Source organism: Epinephelus fuscoguttatus, linkage group LG15 (genome assembly GCF_011397635.1).
Source record: "Epinephelus fuscoguttatus linkage group LG15, E.fuscoguttatus.final_Chr_v1".
In the NCBI taxonomy this organism is placed as follows: domain Eukaryota; kingdom Metazoa; phylum Chordata; class Actinopteri; order Perciformes; family Serranidae; genus Epinephelus; species Epinephelus fuscoguttatus.
In genome coordinates, this window is record NC_064766.1 from 1,376,602 (window position 1) to 1,389,466 (window position 12,865).

The 12,865-nt window shown below is 41.5% G+C and overlaps 1 protein-coding gene across 4 annotated transcripts in view; it reads right to left on the reverse strand.

The window, feature by feature from the left end:
- The window catches only part of LOC125902800 (junctophilin-1-like), a 160,532-nt gene extending 147,963 nt beyond the window's left edge, over window positions 1-12,569 (reverse strand). For all 4 annotated transcript variants that reach the window (XM_049599413.1, XM_049599412.1, XM_049599414.1 and 1 more), the window contains exon 1: window positions 11,926-12,569. In XM_049599413.1, coding sequence (XP_049455370.1) covers window positions 11,926-12,304 — 379 coding nt within the window. In that variant the 5' untranslated portion in view covers window positions 12,305-12,569. The remainder of the gene's footprint in view (window positions 1-11,925) is intronic.
- Window positions 12,570-12,865: the final 296 nt, after the last annotated feature.

Consider the following 12,865-nt stretch of genomic DNA (forward strand, 5'->3'; position numbering starts at 1 on the left):
TTAATTGATTGCTTTCTTCTGGCTTCATTGATAAATACAACTGAGTATCATCCGATAACAATGGAAATTTATAGAGTGATTTCTAATGATGTTACCTAAAGGAAGCATATATAGAGTAAACAGGATTGGTCCAAGCACAGAACTCGGAACTCCAAAAAACTTTGTACGTAAGGATGGTTCATTGCTAACATCAACAAATTGAAAACGATCAGATAAATAAGATTTAAACCAGCTTAGTGCTGAACCTTTAAGCCAATTAAGTGATCCAGTCTCTGCAGCAGAATTTGATGGTCAATTGTGTCAAACGCGCACTAAGATCTAATAAAACAAGTACAGAGACGAGTCCTTTGTCTGAAGCAATCAGAAGGTCATTTGTAATTTTAACTAGAGCTGTCTCAGTGCTATGATGCACTCTAAATCCTGACTGAAATTCCTCAAATAAATTGTTATCCTGGAGAAAATCACACAGCTGGTCTGCGACTACTTTCTCAAGGATCTTTGACATAAAGGGAAGATTAGATATTGGTCTATAATTGGCTAACACCTCTGGATCCAGGGTGGGCTTTTTTAGTAGAGGTTTAATTACAGCTTACATCTTACATCTTAAAAGACTGTGGTACATAGCCTGTTAATAAGGATATATTGATCATATCTAATATATGAGTGTTAACTAAAGGAAAGACCTCCTTAAGTAGCCTAGTTGGGATGGGGTCTAAGAGACACGTTGATGATTTGGATGAAGAAATCACTGCAGTCAATTCTTGAAGAGAAATTGGGGAGAAGCAATCTAAATATATATTAGATTTTACAGCTGTGTTTGAGGTTAGATAGGTACTATCTGAGGGCAGGAGGTCATGAATTTTGCCTCTAATAATTAGAATTTTGTCATTAAAAAAGCTCATAAAATCATTACTGCTAAGGGCTAAGGGAATACAAGGCTCAATAGAGCTTTGACTCTCAGTCAGCCTGGCTACAGCGCTGAAAAGAAACCTGGGGTTGTTCTTATTGTCTTCTATTAGAGCTGAGTAATAGTTTGCTCTGGCATCATGGAGGCCCCTCTTATAAGTTTTGAGACTGTCTGTCCAGATTAAACGAGATTCTTCCAGTTTGGTTAATCGCCAATTCCTTTCAAATTTTCGCGATATTTGTTTTAACTTACGGGTTTGAGAGTTATACCAAGGAGCGAACTTTCTTTGCTTTTTTAACTTCTTTTTAAGAGGAGCTACAGAGTCGAGCGTTGTTCAGAGCGAGCCTACGGTGCTATCGACAAAATGATCAATTCGGGAGAGGTTAAAGTCGGCACGGGAAACCTCTGTTACTGAAGGTATTGGTATTGAATTTAACGACGAAGTAATCTTTTCCTTAAGTTTTGCGACAGCACTATCTGATAAACATCTAGTATAGTAACTGTTGCTGAGTGGCGTGTAATCGAGTAAAAAGAAATCAAAAGTAATCAGATAATGATCCGATAGCGAGGGATTCTGTGGAAAGACTTTTAGGTTATCAATTTCAATTCCATACGTCAGAACTAGATCGAGGGTATGGTTAAAACAATGAGTAGGTTCATGTACACCCTGACTGAAGCCAATGGAGTCTAATAATGAGATAAACGCGGTAGCCAGGGAGTCATTATCAACGTCGACATGAATGTTAAAATCGCCTACAATAATAACTTTATCTGATTTAAGAACTAAACTGGATAAAAACTCTGAGAATTCAGATAAAAATTCAGAATACGGGCCAGGAGCACGGTACACTATAACAAATAAAAGTGGCTGCGAAATATACGGTATGACTAGGCTTGGCCTGTCTTATTTTTCAGTCCACCCTCTTCACATAGCCAGCCTATCTCACTCGCTCTTTCACACCTTTTCACACACACACACACACACACACACACACACACACACACTTTAGTTCGGTGCTCCCAGCCCAGGTGCCTTCTTCTGAATCGACACTGCAGGCTTTTTCGACAGCATAAGAGGCATCTTCCTCTTCCTCCACAGCACCTCTTTCCTCTAGGAGGCTGTGATACTGAGCATAAAGTTTCTCTTTTACTGCCCGTCGCATTTCCACCTGGAGGAAACTGAGGTGCTCGTGGCGGGGGTCGACAGTGGCACAGTGCCAGCTCTGTCCAATTCTGTAGGACACCATTCTCTTCTTCAGGGATGCCGCCACAGTGTTCTTGAAGTCAGCTACTTTGTTGTGCTCACCTGTTGGATTCAGATGCCTGGCAAAGATATTTTAATTAGGGCCCAAGCAGGTCTCAACCTGCGAGGTCCCTATTGTTTTTCTAATGATTATTACGGCCCAAGCAGGTCTCGACCTGCGAGGTCCCTATTGGTTTTTGAATGATTTTTTTTTTTTTTTTTTTTTTGGTCCCAAATGATCGCATTTTTCACTGCCTGAACATACCCCAAAACTCATCAAACTTGGAATATATGTCACACCTGGTGGAAAATTTTATAATCTATTGTCGTCCTGAATTTCCACCACGAGGTGGCGCTATAATCAAGGAAAGTGCGTTTTGGCTCATAACTCCCATATACTTTGTGGCACATTCAAAAACCTTATATCCACGTGTTCAGTGAATTGTGCTGAATCTCGTGATATAGTCCACGCCCATTTCCGCCTCCTGTTTTTTTTCCGCAAATTCACAACTTGTCGCAAACCTACTTTTTCAAACTCCTCCAAATCACCGATTTGCACGAAACTTTGCACACAGCATCTCACACAGACTCTCCTGACAAAAAGTTATTAAAAGAATTTTGATATTCCAAAGAATACTCAAGTTATTAAATAACAACTTCCTGCAGATTTGGTACAAAACAGGAAGTGTTGCATATCTCCACATTGGTGTGTCCGAATGACATGAAACTCAGTTTACTCCTTCCCCATGAGCCCCTGACGCGCTGTGCAAAATTTCAGGCGATGACCACCAGGTGGCGCACTTTAAATTGAAGTATTTTATATCTCCACATTGGTTGCTCGGATTAACATGAAACTTAGAACAATTATTGTCAATGCCCTCCTGAGAATATCTGACAAAGGAGTTACCGATCTGCCACTAGGTGACGCTGTGGTGGCAGTCTAATTTAATATTTGGCACTGTGCCAACACCATAACACTTATGGAAATGAAATTGATAGGGGTGGTAAAGACTGGCCCCTATAACTCACACACCAAAAATGACCAGCAGGTGGCACTATTTTCAATGCAAAAGCGTTTTTGGCCCACCACTCCCACATAACATGTCACACGTTTTGAATCTTTATATCTCAGTGTTCCCTGAATTCAGCTGAATTGTGTGATGTAAGGCACACCCACTTTTGCATTGAATTTCCATTTGCAAAATCGCGAACAATGAAAAACCTACTATTTCGAACTCCTCCTAGGCGATTTGACTGATTTGCACCAAACTTTGCATGAAGCATCTGTGGACCCTCCTGACAAAGAGTTATTAAAAGAATTTTGATAGTCCAAAAAACGCCCAAAATATAAAACAACAAATTCCTGCACATTGTTTTCAAAACAGACAGTCTTTCCTATCTTGAACAAATACAGTCGGATTACCACAACACTTTTGCTAATTGTGTTCCATGGCACGATGAGGGTTTGTGCAAAATTCGGTGCAAATCGGCCAATAGGTGGCGCTCTAATTATTGTGAATGGAAGTAAATTGGAAAATCTTCAAATCCTCTTCAAAACTCATCGACTTTCAACCTCTTCTTGTCCCTCATACTTTGAGCTAGAGACACCATGTCAACTTTTAAAGAATCAGAAGACCTTCAACTATTGGGCATGTATTCAGCTTTTTAAAATCTTTTACGGTGTTGAAACCATCACAGTTTTACTTTTAAGGATTTTTAGCTTGTCTTCTGGTTTTATAATGGGTGTGTATTGCGTGAGCTAGAGTGCGTGACATCATCGCTAGAGTGGAGAGCAGCTAGAAAAACTGGAGAGAAAATTCTCTTCAGCTTGATTTGGATCCCACATCTTTTACTTCACATAGACAATACAGTGGTGGAAAAAAGTTTTCGGACACCCCATGCATTTGTGAAATATTGCATTAAGAATCACTCTTAGGTCTTCAAGTGCAATTTCTTTTAGTACAGTCACAGCCAAAATACTAAATAAATCCTAAAAAAGCCATTAAAAACTTAAAATTGATTGGTTCCATAAAAATACATTAGAAATTTTGAGTATTGGGTCATTTTGGTACCAGTGATGAAGTTCGTTATTTTTATTAAAAGACACAATTTTTGTTGCCAAGCTTCGTGTCTACATAAAGCCAGCACATTTGAAAGTTCCTCAGACACAAAAATGGCTAAAACAAGGAACCGAATGCAGGAAACACGCCTGAAGATAAAGATTCTCAGCCAGGAAGGGTACAGCTGCCGCCAGATAGCCAGGAAGTGCAGATGCAGTCCTTCAGCAGTTGGATACACTCTGCAGAAATACAGACGAACTAACAGCTTGGAAGACAAACCAAGATCTGGGCGTCCAAGGGTTTCTTCAGCAAGAAATGACCACATCCTGATCCGCATGTGCAGGCAAAACCGCCGAATGACATCACTGGAGCTTCAGCAGCAGTGGTCAAACCAAACTGGTGTCCAGTGTTCCACCCGCACTGTACGTGGCCAACTTTTAGATCATGGCTTAAAGGTCCTACAAGGCTATCAAGAAGCCCCTGATCAATGAGAGACAGAGGTTAGCCCGGCATCGTTGGGCCCAGGCACACAAGAACTGGACAGCCAGGAACTGGAAGAAGATTTTGTGGTCAGATGAGTCCAGTCTCCAGCTTTATCTTCCTCCTACTAATGTGAGGGTACGCAGAAGGCCAGGCGAAGCATTATCTCCAGCATGTACAGTACCTACTGTCAAGCATGGTGGAGGCAGTATCATGGTTTGGGGATGCATGAGTGCTGCTGGTGTTGGTCATCTCACTGTCTGTGAAGGCACATTAAACTCTACCAAGTATTGTACCATTCTCGAAGCCCACATGCTCCCTTCTGCGCGTGCACTGTTCCGTCGAGGTAAAAACTGGATGTTTCAACAAGATAATGCCCCTTGCCACACATCCAAGGCCAGTAGAACTTGGCTGCAGGAGCACAGTATCCAGGTCTTAGAGTGGCCAGCTCAATCCCGGACATGAGCCCCATTGAAAATCTGTGGTGGATTATCAAAAGGTCTGTTTCAAAGCATAAACCAAAGAATTTAGAAGAATTAAAAGCAGTAATTCAAGAAGAATGGGACAAGATTACCCCTCAACAGTGTGAAAGGCTCGTGGGGAACATGCCAGCCAGGATTAGAGCTCTACTACGTGCCAGTGGCAGGACTACTAAATATTAATTTGATGATGTGATGGTTTATTTATTTTTTGTTCAGTTTTGAACACATTCTCTGTTATTTGTTGACTCTGATACTGACAATGTTAAGAACTGACATATTGAAACTGTCAAGAATTTAGTTTTGTTAGTTTTTCTTGTAAACAATAAACAAAAAAATATAATTTGTATTTGTTTGTATCTGTCTAATGCAGCCACACCTTTTGAAACACAAAAAAGATTTTTCCACAAATATTTCATGATAATATTTGAGATTGTGTAAAATTTTAAGGGTGTCCGAAAACTTTTTTCCACCACTGTACATACATAGAAATGTAGGAAATCTTGTTGGCTTTCAGCTGATGGTCTTATTTCAGATGTAGGACTTACAGTTATGGCTGTTGGAAATGTAAGTAAGAGATAACGTTTATTTTTTTATTTATTACAGCTGACAAGACCTCTAGGTGCACGCCCCCCGACGGCAGCATGCCTCGACGTGCGTGGACTGCGAGGGCCCGTTCATCGCTGCTTGCAGCTTTAATTTGTAATTGTATTTGCTGTGTAATTGTATTTACACTGCAACTGCTGCATGTTATTAATAAAAAAGAAAAATCACTTAATTAAGAATTCCCAACTGAGTCCTACATTTATTTGGCTTTTAATAAATGATTAAAAAACAAATAAACTGGAAAAAATGTTTTAGTCGAAAGTTTAGGTGATTTATTTTACTTTAAAATGCCATATTCCTCACTCACATATGATTTATTACCATATGATTTATTATATTTTATTATTCTACATTTACCTGTTCAGCAAACTCATGGTTATGGGGTACACCATGGACACCGACATGTAGGTCTCACCACTCATAACAGTGGTGGCACTTCTGAGGGAAGTCAGCAGTCAGAGAGGACGGCAATGACGGCCCATCACTGTTCCAGGAGGCGCTCGAACATGTCTTGTATTGAGTTCCAGCGTGTCTTGCAGAATTGGATTAGTTCGTGGTCCTTCAGCTCTAAATGAGCCTGCTTTCTCCTGAGGGCTACGGTGGCCACCATGCTGTGGTGGAAATGGACTCACCAGTCTCGTGCATGCACCAATCAGCTTGCTCATCGCATTGGCCTTCAATCCATCGTTAATTGCCAGCTGCAGGGTATGGGCAAAACACAGCACCAACTCCCACCTCAACAGGTCCCTGTTAGCCACCCCCACGTTGGTCGCGTTATCATGGACACATGCGACAACTTTGTTTTCCAGTCCCCACTCACAAGTTGCATCTCTCAAGAATGCTGCCAAGTTTTCAGCAATGTGCCTTCCTCTAGTGCAGTGGTTTGAAGCACATAATTGTGCAGCTGTCCATCAATTATAACGTGACACGTTATTGTCACATGACTTGGTTGTCATGGCTGTCCAGCCGTCTGTACTTATCCCCACAAACTCCACTTTCTCCAAATTCATCTTGATCTCTTCAGTCATTTTCTGGTGTCTAATCTCTACTCTGGTTGTAATGGCATAACGCCCTGGACATTTGTATTCCAGCTCAAGAAACTCTAGCTTCTTGAAACCTTTGCATTCGACAAAGCTCAACGGGAGTGTATCTTGCACCGTCATGTCCGCAATGAGATCAGTTATCTCCTCTGCCCTGCGATTATCACATCGTCTCAGGTTCACAAACAACGATGACATGCTAATGTTAGGTTGCCGAGCTGCACCGCCTTTGCCAACGTCAGAGGAAGCCTCTCCACACAGGCTGATGTCCAGGTGCTTGTGGTCAATGTGGTTTCACACCGACCCGGTTGAATGATTGTAGGAAAGTTTCGTGTTGCACAGTTTGCACGAAACCTTGTCTTTTTTGAGTCTGAAGTATTTCCAAATGGCGCTAGTCTTCTTTCTAGCCACCATTGTCTCACTGTCCAGCAGCAACATGCATGCAAGTGCATGTAGGTGTGTATCCGGCTGGTGGCAGGTAACGTTAGCTCATAAGCGCCACAGATTCTGCAGTTCCCGAACATTGACAATTTAAAAATGTTCCTGTTGTGGGTGTGTTTTTCATATGTTGCTTTATATATCTCGCACTTACATGTATTTAAAACTCATGCTGCTGTTGTGAGTTTTATTAACATTACTTACACTTGCACAGGGACGTGTTATTGTGTGATACTGCCTGAGTTACCAGACTGAGTTGAATGTACCTCACACGCCTAAGTTTTATTCAGGTTTATAACCCGGTTGGGTGGAAACAGTACAAAGTGTGTACGCTTCTTGAGTAATGAACAAGACTTTAACAAGAGGGGGACTTGGATGGACATTGAGCCTGCAACGCTGATATAGAGAGGTTGAGGTGTGAGCAGAACATTTTTTAGCATTAATTTTAACACTAACACAGTTTTTGATGTATAAAGATAATCTGATGATGCTGATGATATTCAAGACAATGTATGATGTCTTGCTTCAGTTTGTGTCTCTAGTTTACTTCACAGTAACACAATATCACATTCAATAGGCTTGTGAAATTAGCTAAAGAAACTGATACAGTTTTTTGTATCAGGCTGTGAACACGATTATTTCTGCTGAAAAGTTGGATATTTTAACATGGGGTCTATGGGGACTGACTGGCTGCTGAAGCCAGCCTCAAGTGGACATTCAATTAATTTGTTTTTGGCACTTCAACGTTGGCTTAATTTTTCAGCCCCAGAGGCTGCTGCTTGGTTCCTGCTCCAACTTCCTCCATCCTTTCCCTGTCTTGTTCAGAGCCATGTCCACTTGTCGAGTAAGTATTTAACAACTCAACAATTTAACAAATCATTTTTGCCATAATGCAAAAAAAAAAGAAAAATGAAAAAACTGGAGTAGTCTTGAATACAGGGGTAGACCCAGGACACGCATGAGGGATTACATATCTCATCTGGCCTGGGAATGCCTTGAGGTCCCCCTGGAGGAGCTGGAAAGTATTGCTGGGGAGAGGGACATCTGAGGTGCTTTGCTCAGCCTGCTGTCCCCACGACGTAGCTCAGGATAAGTTGCATATTGGATATTGGCAAAAAAAATCCAATATTGGCAAAAAAAATCCAATATTGTGAGTCTCTAATTCGATGAGCCCTGTAAGGCCTGCAGTTGCAAAATTACAACTAGAGGTTGACCGATTCATCAGTTTTGCTGATAAATCGATGCCCATAGGACGTTATATAAACTATCATTAATGGCGGAACAGGGCTCCAATAGTGGCCGATGGTTGTAAATTCCACTGGTCACATGGGTGCAACCGTAAGACTTTTGCAGGAAGTTCCCCACATGCAAAGTGAACGTAATGTGTGCTTTAGATAATTTGTATGATTTAAATAAAGTTTACTAATGTAGGACCACTTTACTTCGTTGTTAGGAGCATTATGAGGTTGCTGGTTAAAGTTAAAATCACAACACTGATTGAAACACTAGATGTCAAATGTTACATCTGCCCCCACATGCAAGAGCAATCGTAACACCATATGGGGTATGGGAAGCATTTTATCAAACATAATTCAACATCTTCAACTCTGTACAAATATGCGTCTAAAGCTCTGGCTTTTTTCTGTCTGCGCAAAACATAACTTACCCACTTCAGCACCGCTGCTGGAAAAAATCCTCGGGGAAACACTGTCCTGAATCTACTATCAACATTTATCTTTTTATTTCATTTCAACATAAAACACAAAACATGCAAAAACATAGAATATAACTTTGAAGAAAGAATAGTCTGCCAAAACATGTAAAAATTTGGAAAGAGAACATTTATATATTTTTCCAATATAAGAAGATTTGTTTACAGTGATGATGATGATAATGATGATGATGATGATGATGATGACGATATTTACAACAAGACAGGACAGAACTAGAATTATTGCCCCACAATTTTATGCCACTGTGCACCAGTCAAGTTTGTGTTACAGTTTACATCCATGTCTGTGAAAACATACCCCAACCAAATATCTGACCATGAGAACTGGATGGACCGACAACCCAAAAACATAACACCTTTGGCTACAGCTATCGTCAGCACGAAGGCATTAAAAAATAAAATAAAAAAAATAATAATAATAAATTGGTGTGACCAAATTATGTTCTGATGAAAGCAAGTAAAAAAAGTTGGTAGCACCTGTGCCTCTAATGGAAAAGTTACACTGGAGCCATGGTAGCAACTCTACCCAAAACTACAGTTAAATCATTCCACAACCACTAACTAAGGTAACAGAACCACCTGGAAACATGGGCAATTAGAAAGCAGCAGCCAACCATGTAAGGGGAGGCAAAAAAAGGACTAAATTGCAATGCACACGTTGAAGGAGCTGACAGGATCACATTTCACTGGAGTTGTACCTTGTATGACTTTATGTGAGAAAATAATTAACTGACTGAGTGACTGACCAAGTGATTGATTGATTGATTGATTGATTGATACATCCATCTAGCTGGGGCTAACTGGTTAAATTTGGGAGCCGTTACACTTGCTACCCTAAGAGAGGCAGAGCAGGTGACTGGCTGAAAGGCAAGAGAACAGTGGCATCACTACTGTCATAAAAAGAGACATGAAATATATATTGACAGTGCAGGGCCAGCTCTTGGCATAAGCCATATAGGTGGTTGCCTAGGGCGCCACATGCTGGTGGGGGCGCAGCTGCAAGCCCTCAAAAAAATAAAACAGAATAAATAAAATAAAATAAATACTTCTAATAATTTGCAGCCCCGACTGGTGCCCTTTCCTCATACTCCAAAAAAGTAAACAACAACAACTCCCCTGTTGTTTGTCATTATTTGACCTGGCCCTGAACCTGTCCTGCACCGTGCTCAGTCACATCACTGTGGAAGAGAGGGGTGGGACGAGTTATCTGTGCGCATCTCAGGTAGGTAGCGGTTGTGACTGACAGACAACAAGAGGTCATAATTTGTCAGATTACTGGGTTATCATCATGAAAAGACCTTCAAGCCCTTAGGTGCGACATACAGAAAGCAGAGGAAAGAGAAGGCGGAGGTCCCAGTATTGAAGTATGTCGTCTTTTATAACATTAAAAAATGCCGTTTGACTTTTCATTTGTACGAGTTAGCAGCTTGCGAAGTTGAAATAAAGCAAAGTTGCCTAATAATGCTACTGTAGATAATGATGTGATTGCTGCCAAGGATTGAGTTAAGCTGCTGAGCTGGTTTATTGCTGTTTTTATCTGGTTAACTACTGGCTGCTTAGTGCTCCTCCCTTAGCACATTAGATATTGTGCTGAAATTCAATAACAAATAGGGACAACTGTAAAACTAATGTGTGACTGTATAATTGTAGTGCAACCTCTTTTATTTTAGTAATGCATAATCACAACTAGATAATAATTTATGTTATGTCGAACACATCACTGGTGCAAGTAGTAGTCCGTCTGCTGCAGCTACATGTTTTGCTTGTACTGTACAGTAAGAGGTAAATCTACTCTACATTTGTCCAAATGCACTGAGAAAATATTTGAACAAGAAGCCCCGAGAAGCTGCCACAGAGGGGCCTTCTCTGACATCTCCTCCACTCGAAAGAAATGGGAAATTTAGTCAAACTTTGTTTCCACAACAGGTGTTTCCAGGGGACTCTGTAACACATTAAAGTGGCTGTCACAGTCTCTTCCACAAGACTGAGGCAGCAATGTAAACTAGATTAGGTTTAGGTTTTTAAAAAAAGTACTGTGTGGACTGGGCTGGAGAGGTGCCAGTTCACTTGTTTAAGGAAACTGGAAGGTGCCTAACCCTCAACTGCTCGAGGGCCCAGGAAATTCAGGGTTTTTTTTCCCGTGCTTTCGTTTTACAAACACGCACAAACACACACAGGGGCCTGATACACACATGTACCAATAATTCTGATCTACACGCTTCAATGTATGGAAAGATGTCATAGTGAGTGGGCTGAGGGGAATAATGTATTTCTACTTATCTTCCTCTAAATTACGTCATTGTGATAAGTGTTACCAAGAAACATGCCATAAAGAATTAAAAACACCATTTAAAAAGGAAGTATTTTGAAATAAAAAGTATATGCTAAAATAAAAATGATCGCCAATCAAATTTTGTAACTACTAAATCTCATGATGAAACGGAATTTCATAATAACGAGAAGTTTTAATAATTACCTAAGTCTGTTTCACAAATTGTTGGTTCATTATATATATTTTGAATAAGTCACTGTACCGTAGCAAAAGCCCCCTCATTTTGAAACTAATCAGCTCTGTAGGGTTAATGGAGACACCAAATTTCTGTGACCCTGTATGACACTACATGACTCCAAGCCAGGGCAAAATGTCAGCATCCATAGTAAAATAAAAATACTTGCTTCATGTATTAATCAATCCATAATCAATGTTATTTCCAGCAAGCACACAGCTCTTGCCAGCTTCTTAATAAAACTGAATGATAGACATAAGATCATCACAAACACAGTGTGGGTGTGTTAATTTGGCATTTGGGTTGATTTGTGGTCACCGGTCATGTGCACGATGTTTTCCTACACTGTAACGTTAGTTTATAAAAAGAGACAATATTCATATGTTCCAAGATTGAGAAACATTTAGTATCAGAATCTAAGCTCCCCTCTCACCTCCATCACCGTATGTCTCCACGCCATATCCGTCCTGAAGTCCGTTACTCCAGGTGCCCTCGTACCTGGCCGGTATGTTCAGGCTCTGCCGGACTCCGTACCGACCCTTGAACCCGTGAGTCCACTCCCCCCGGTAAATCCACCTCCCCTTGGTTTCCACGCCGAGTCCGTGGCGTTTCCCTTGCGCCCAGTAGCCTTGGTACAGGTTGCCGCTGGGCCAGGTGTAGATGCCAACCACCTCGAAACCGTTGGACCACGAGCCTGAGTACTCGCCCTGGCCCTTGGGTCCGGTGCACACACCCTGGCCGTGGGCTTTGCCGTCCTCCCAGCCTCCGCAGTAGGTGCCACCATCGTCAAAGTCGAACCGACCGCCCGTCATTAAGAAACGGAGGGTAAAAGGACTATTGTGTGGCTTATTATGAAGTCCAGGGTGTGCGAGATGCGCGGTGATAATGACAGGAAAGCCCCGGTGAGAATGCGAGCTCTCAGCGGTGGTGTGAGGAAGCAGGGAGCGGTGGCGGCTGAGCGCATCAGCAGTGCGCTGTCAGTTATTGAAAGCGGGGCGTGGGAGGGTGAGAGGCGGCCGCCACGACGGCTGCTATGGTCGCTCAATGCTGAGTGTTGAAAGAGAAGACTCTCCCACCCTCAAGTAAAGACTGCTGAGATACACGTCATGAAATAACATGGATTTCCTGTTTGAGTTTTCAAAGTAAAAGCCAGCCATTTAAACTAATGCTTAGATGTACACCAGGCTCTAGGTTTGAGGGAAACAGTAGTTAGGATACATCAGTTAAGTTTTCTGGTCACAGTAGGCCTATGTCACCACAGCAGTGAAGCTGTGATATAAACACATTACCAAGGAGATCAACTGATAAACAGTTTGTTCATAAAACAACCAGGAATGCCTGTTTTTATGCCAATCGAAACATGTCAAGTCAAG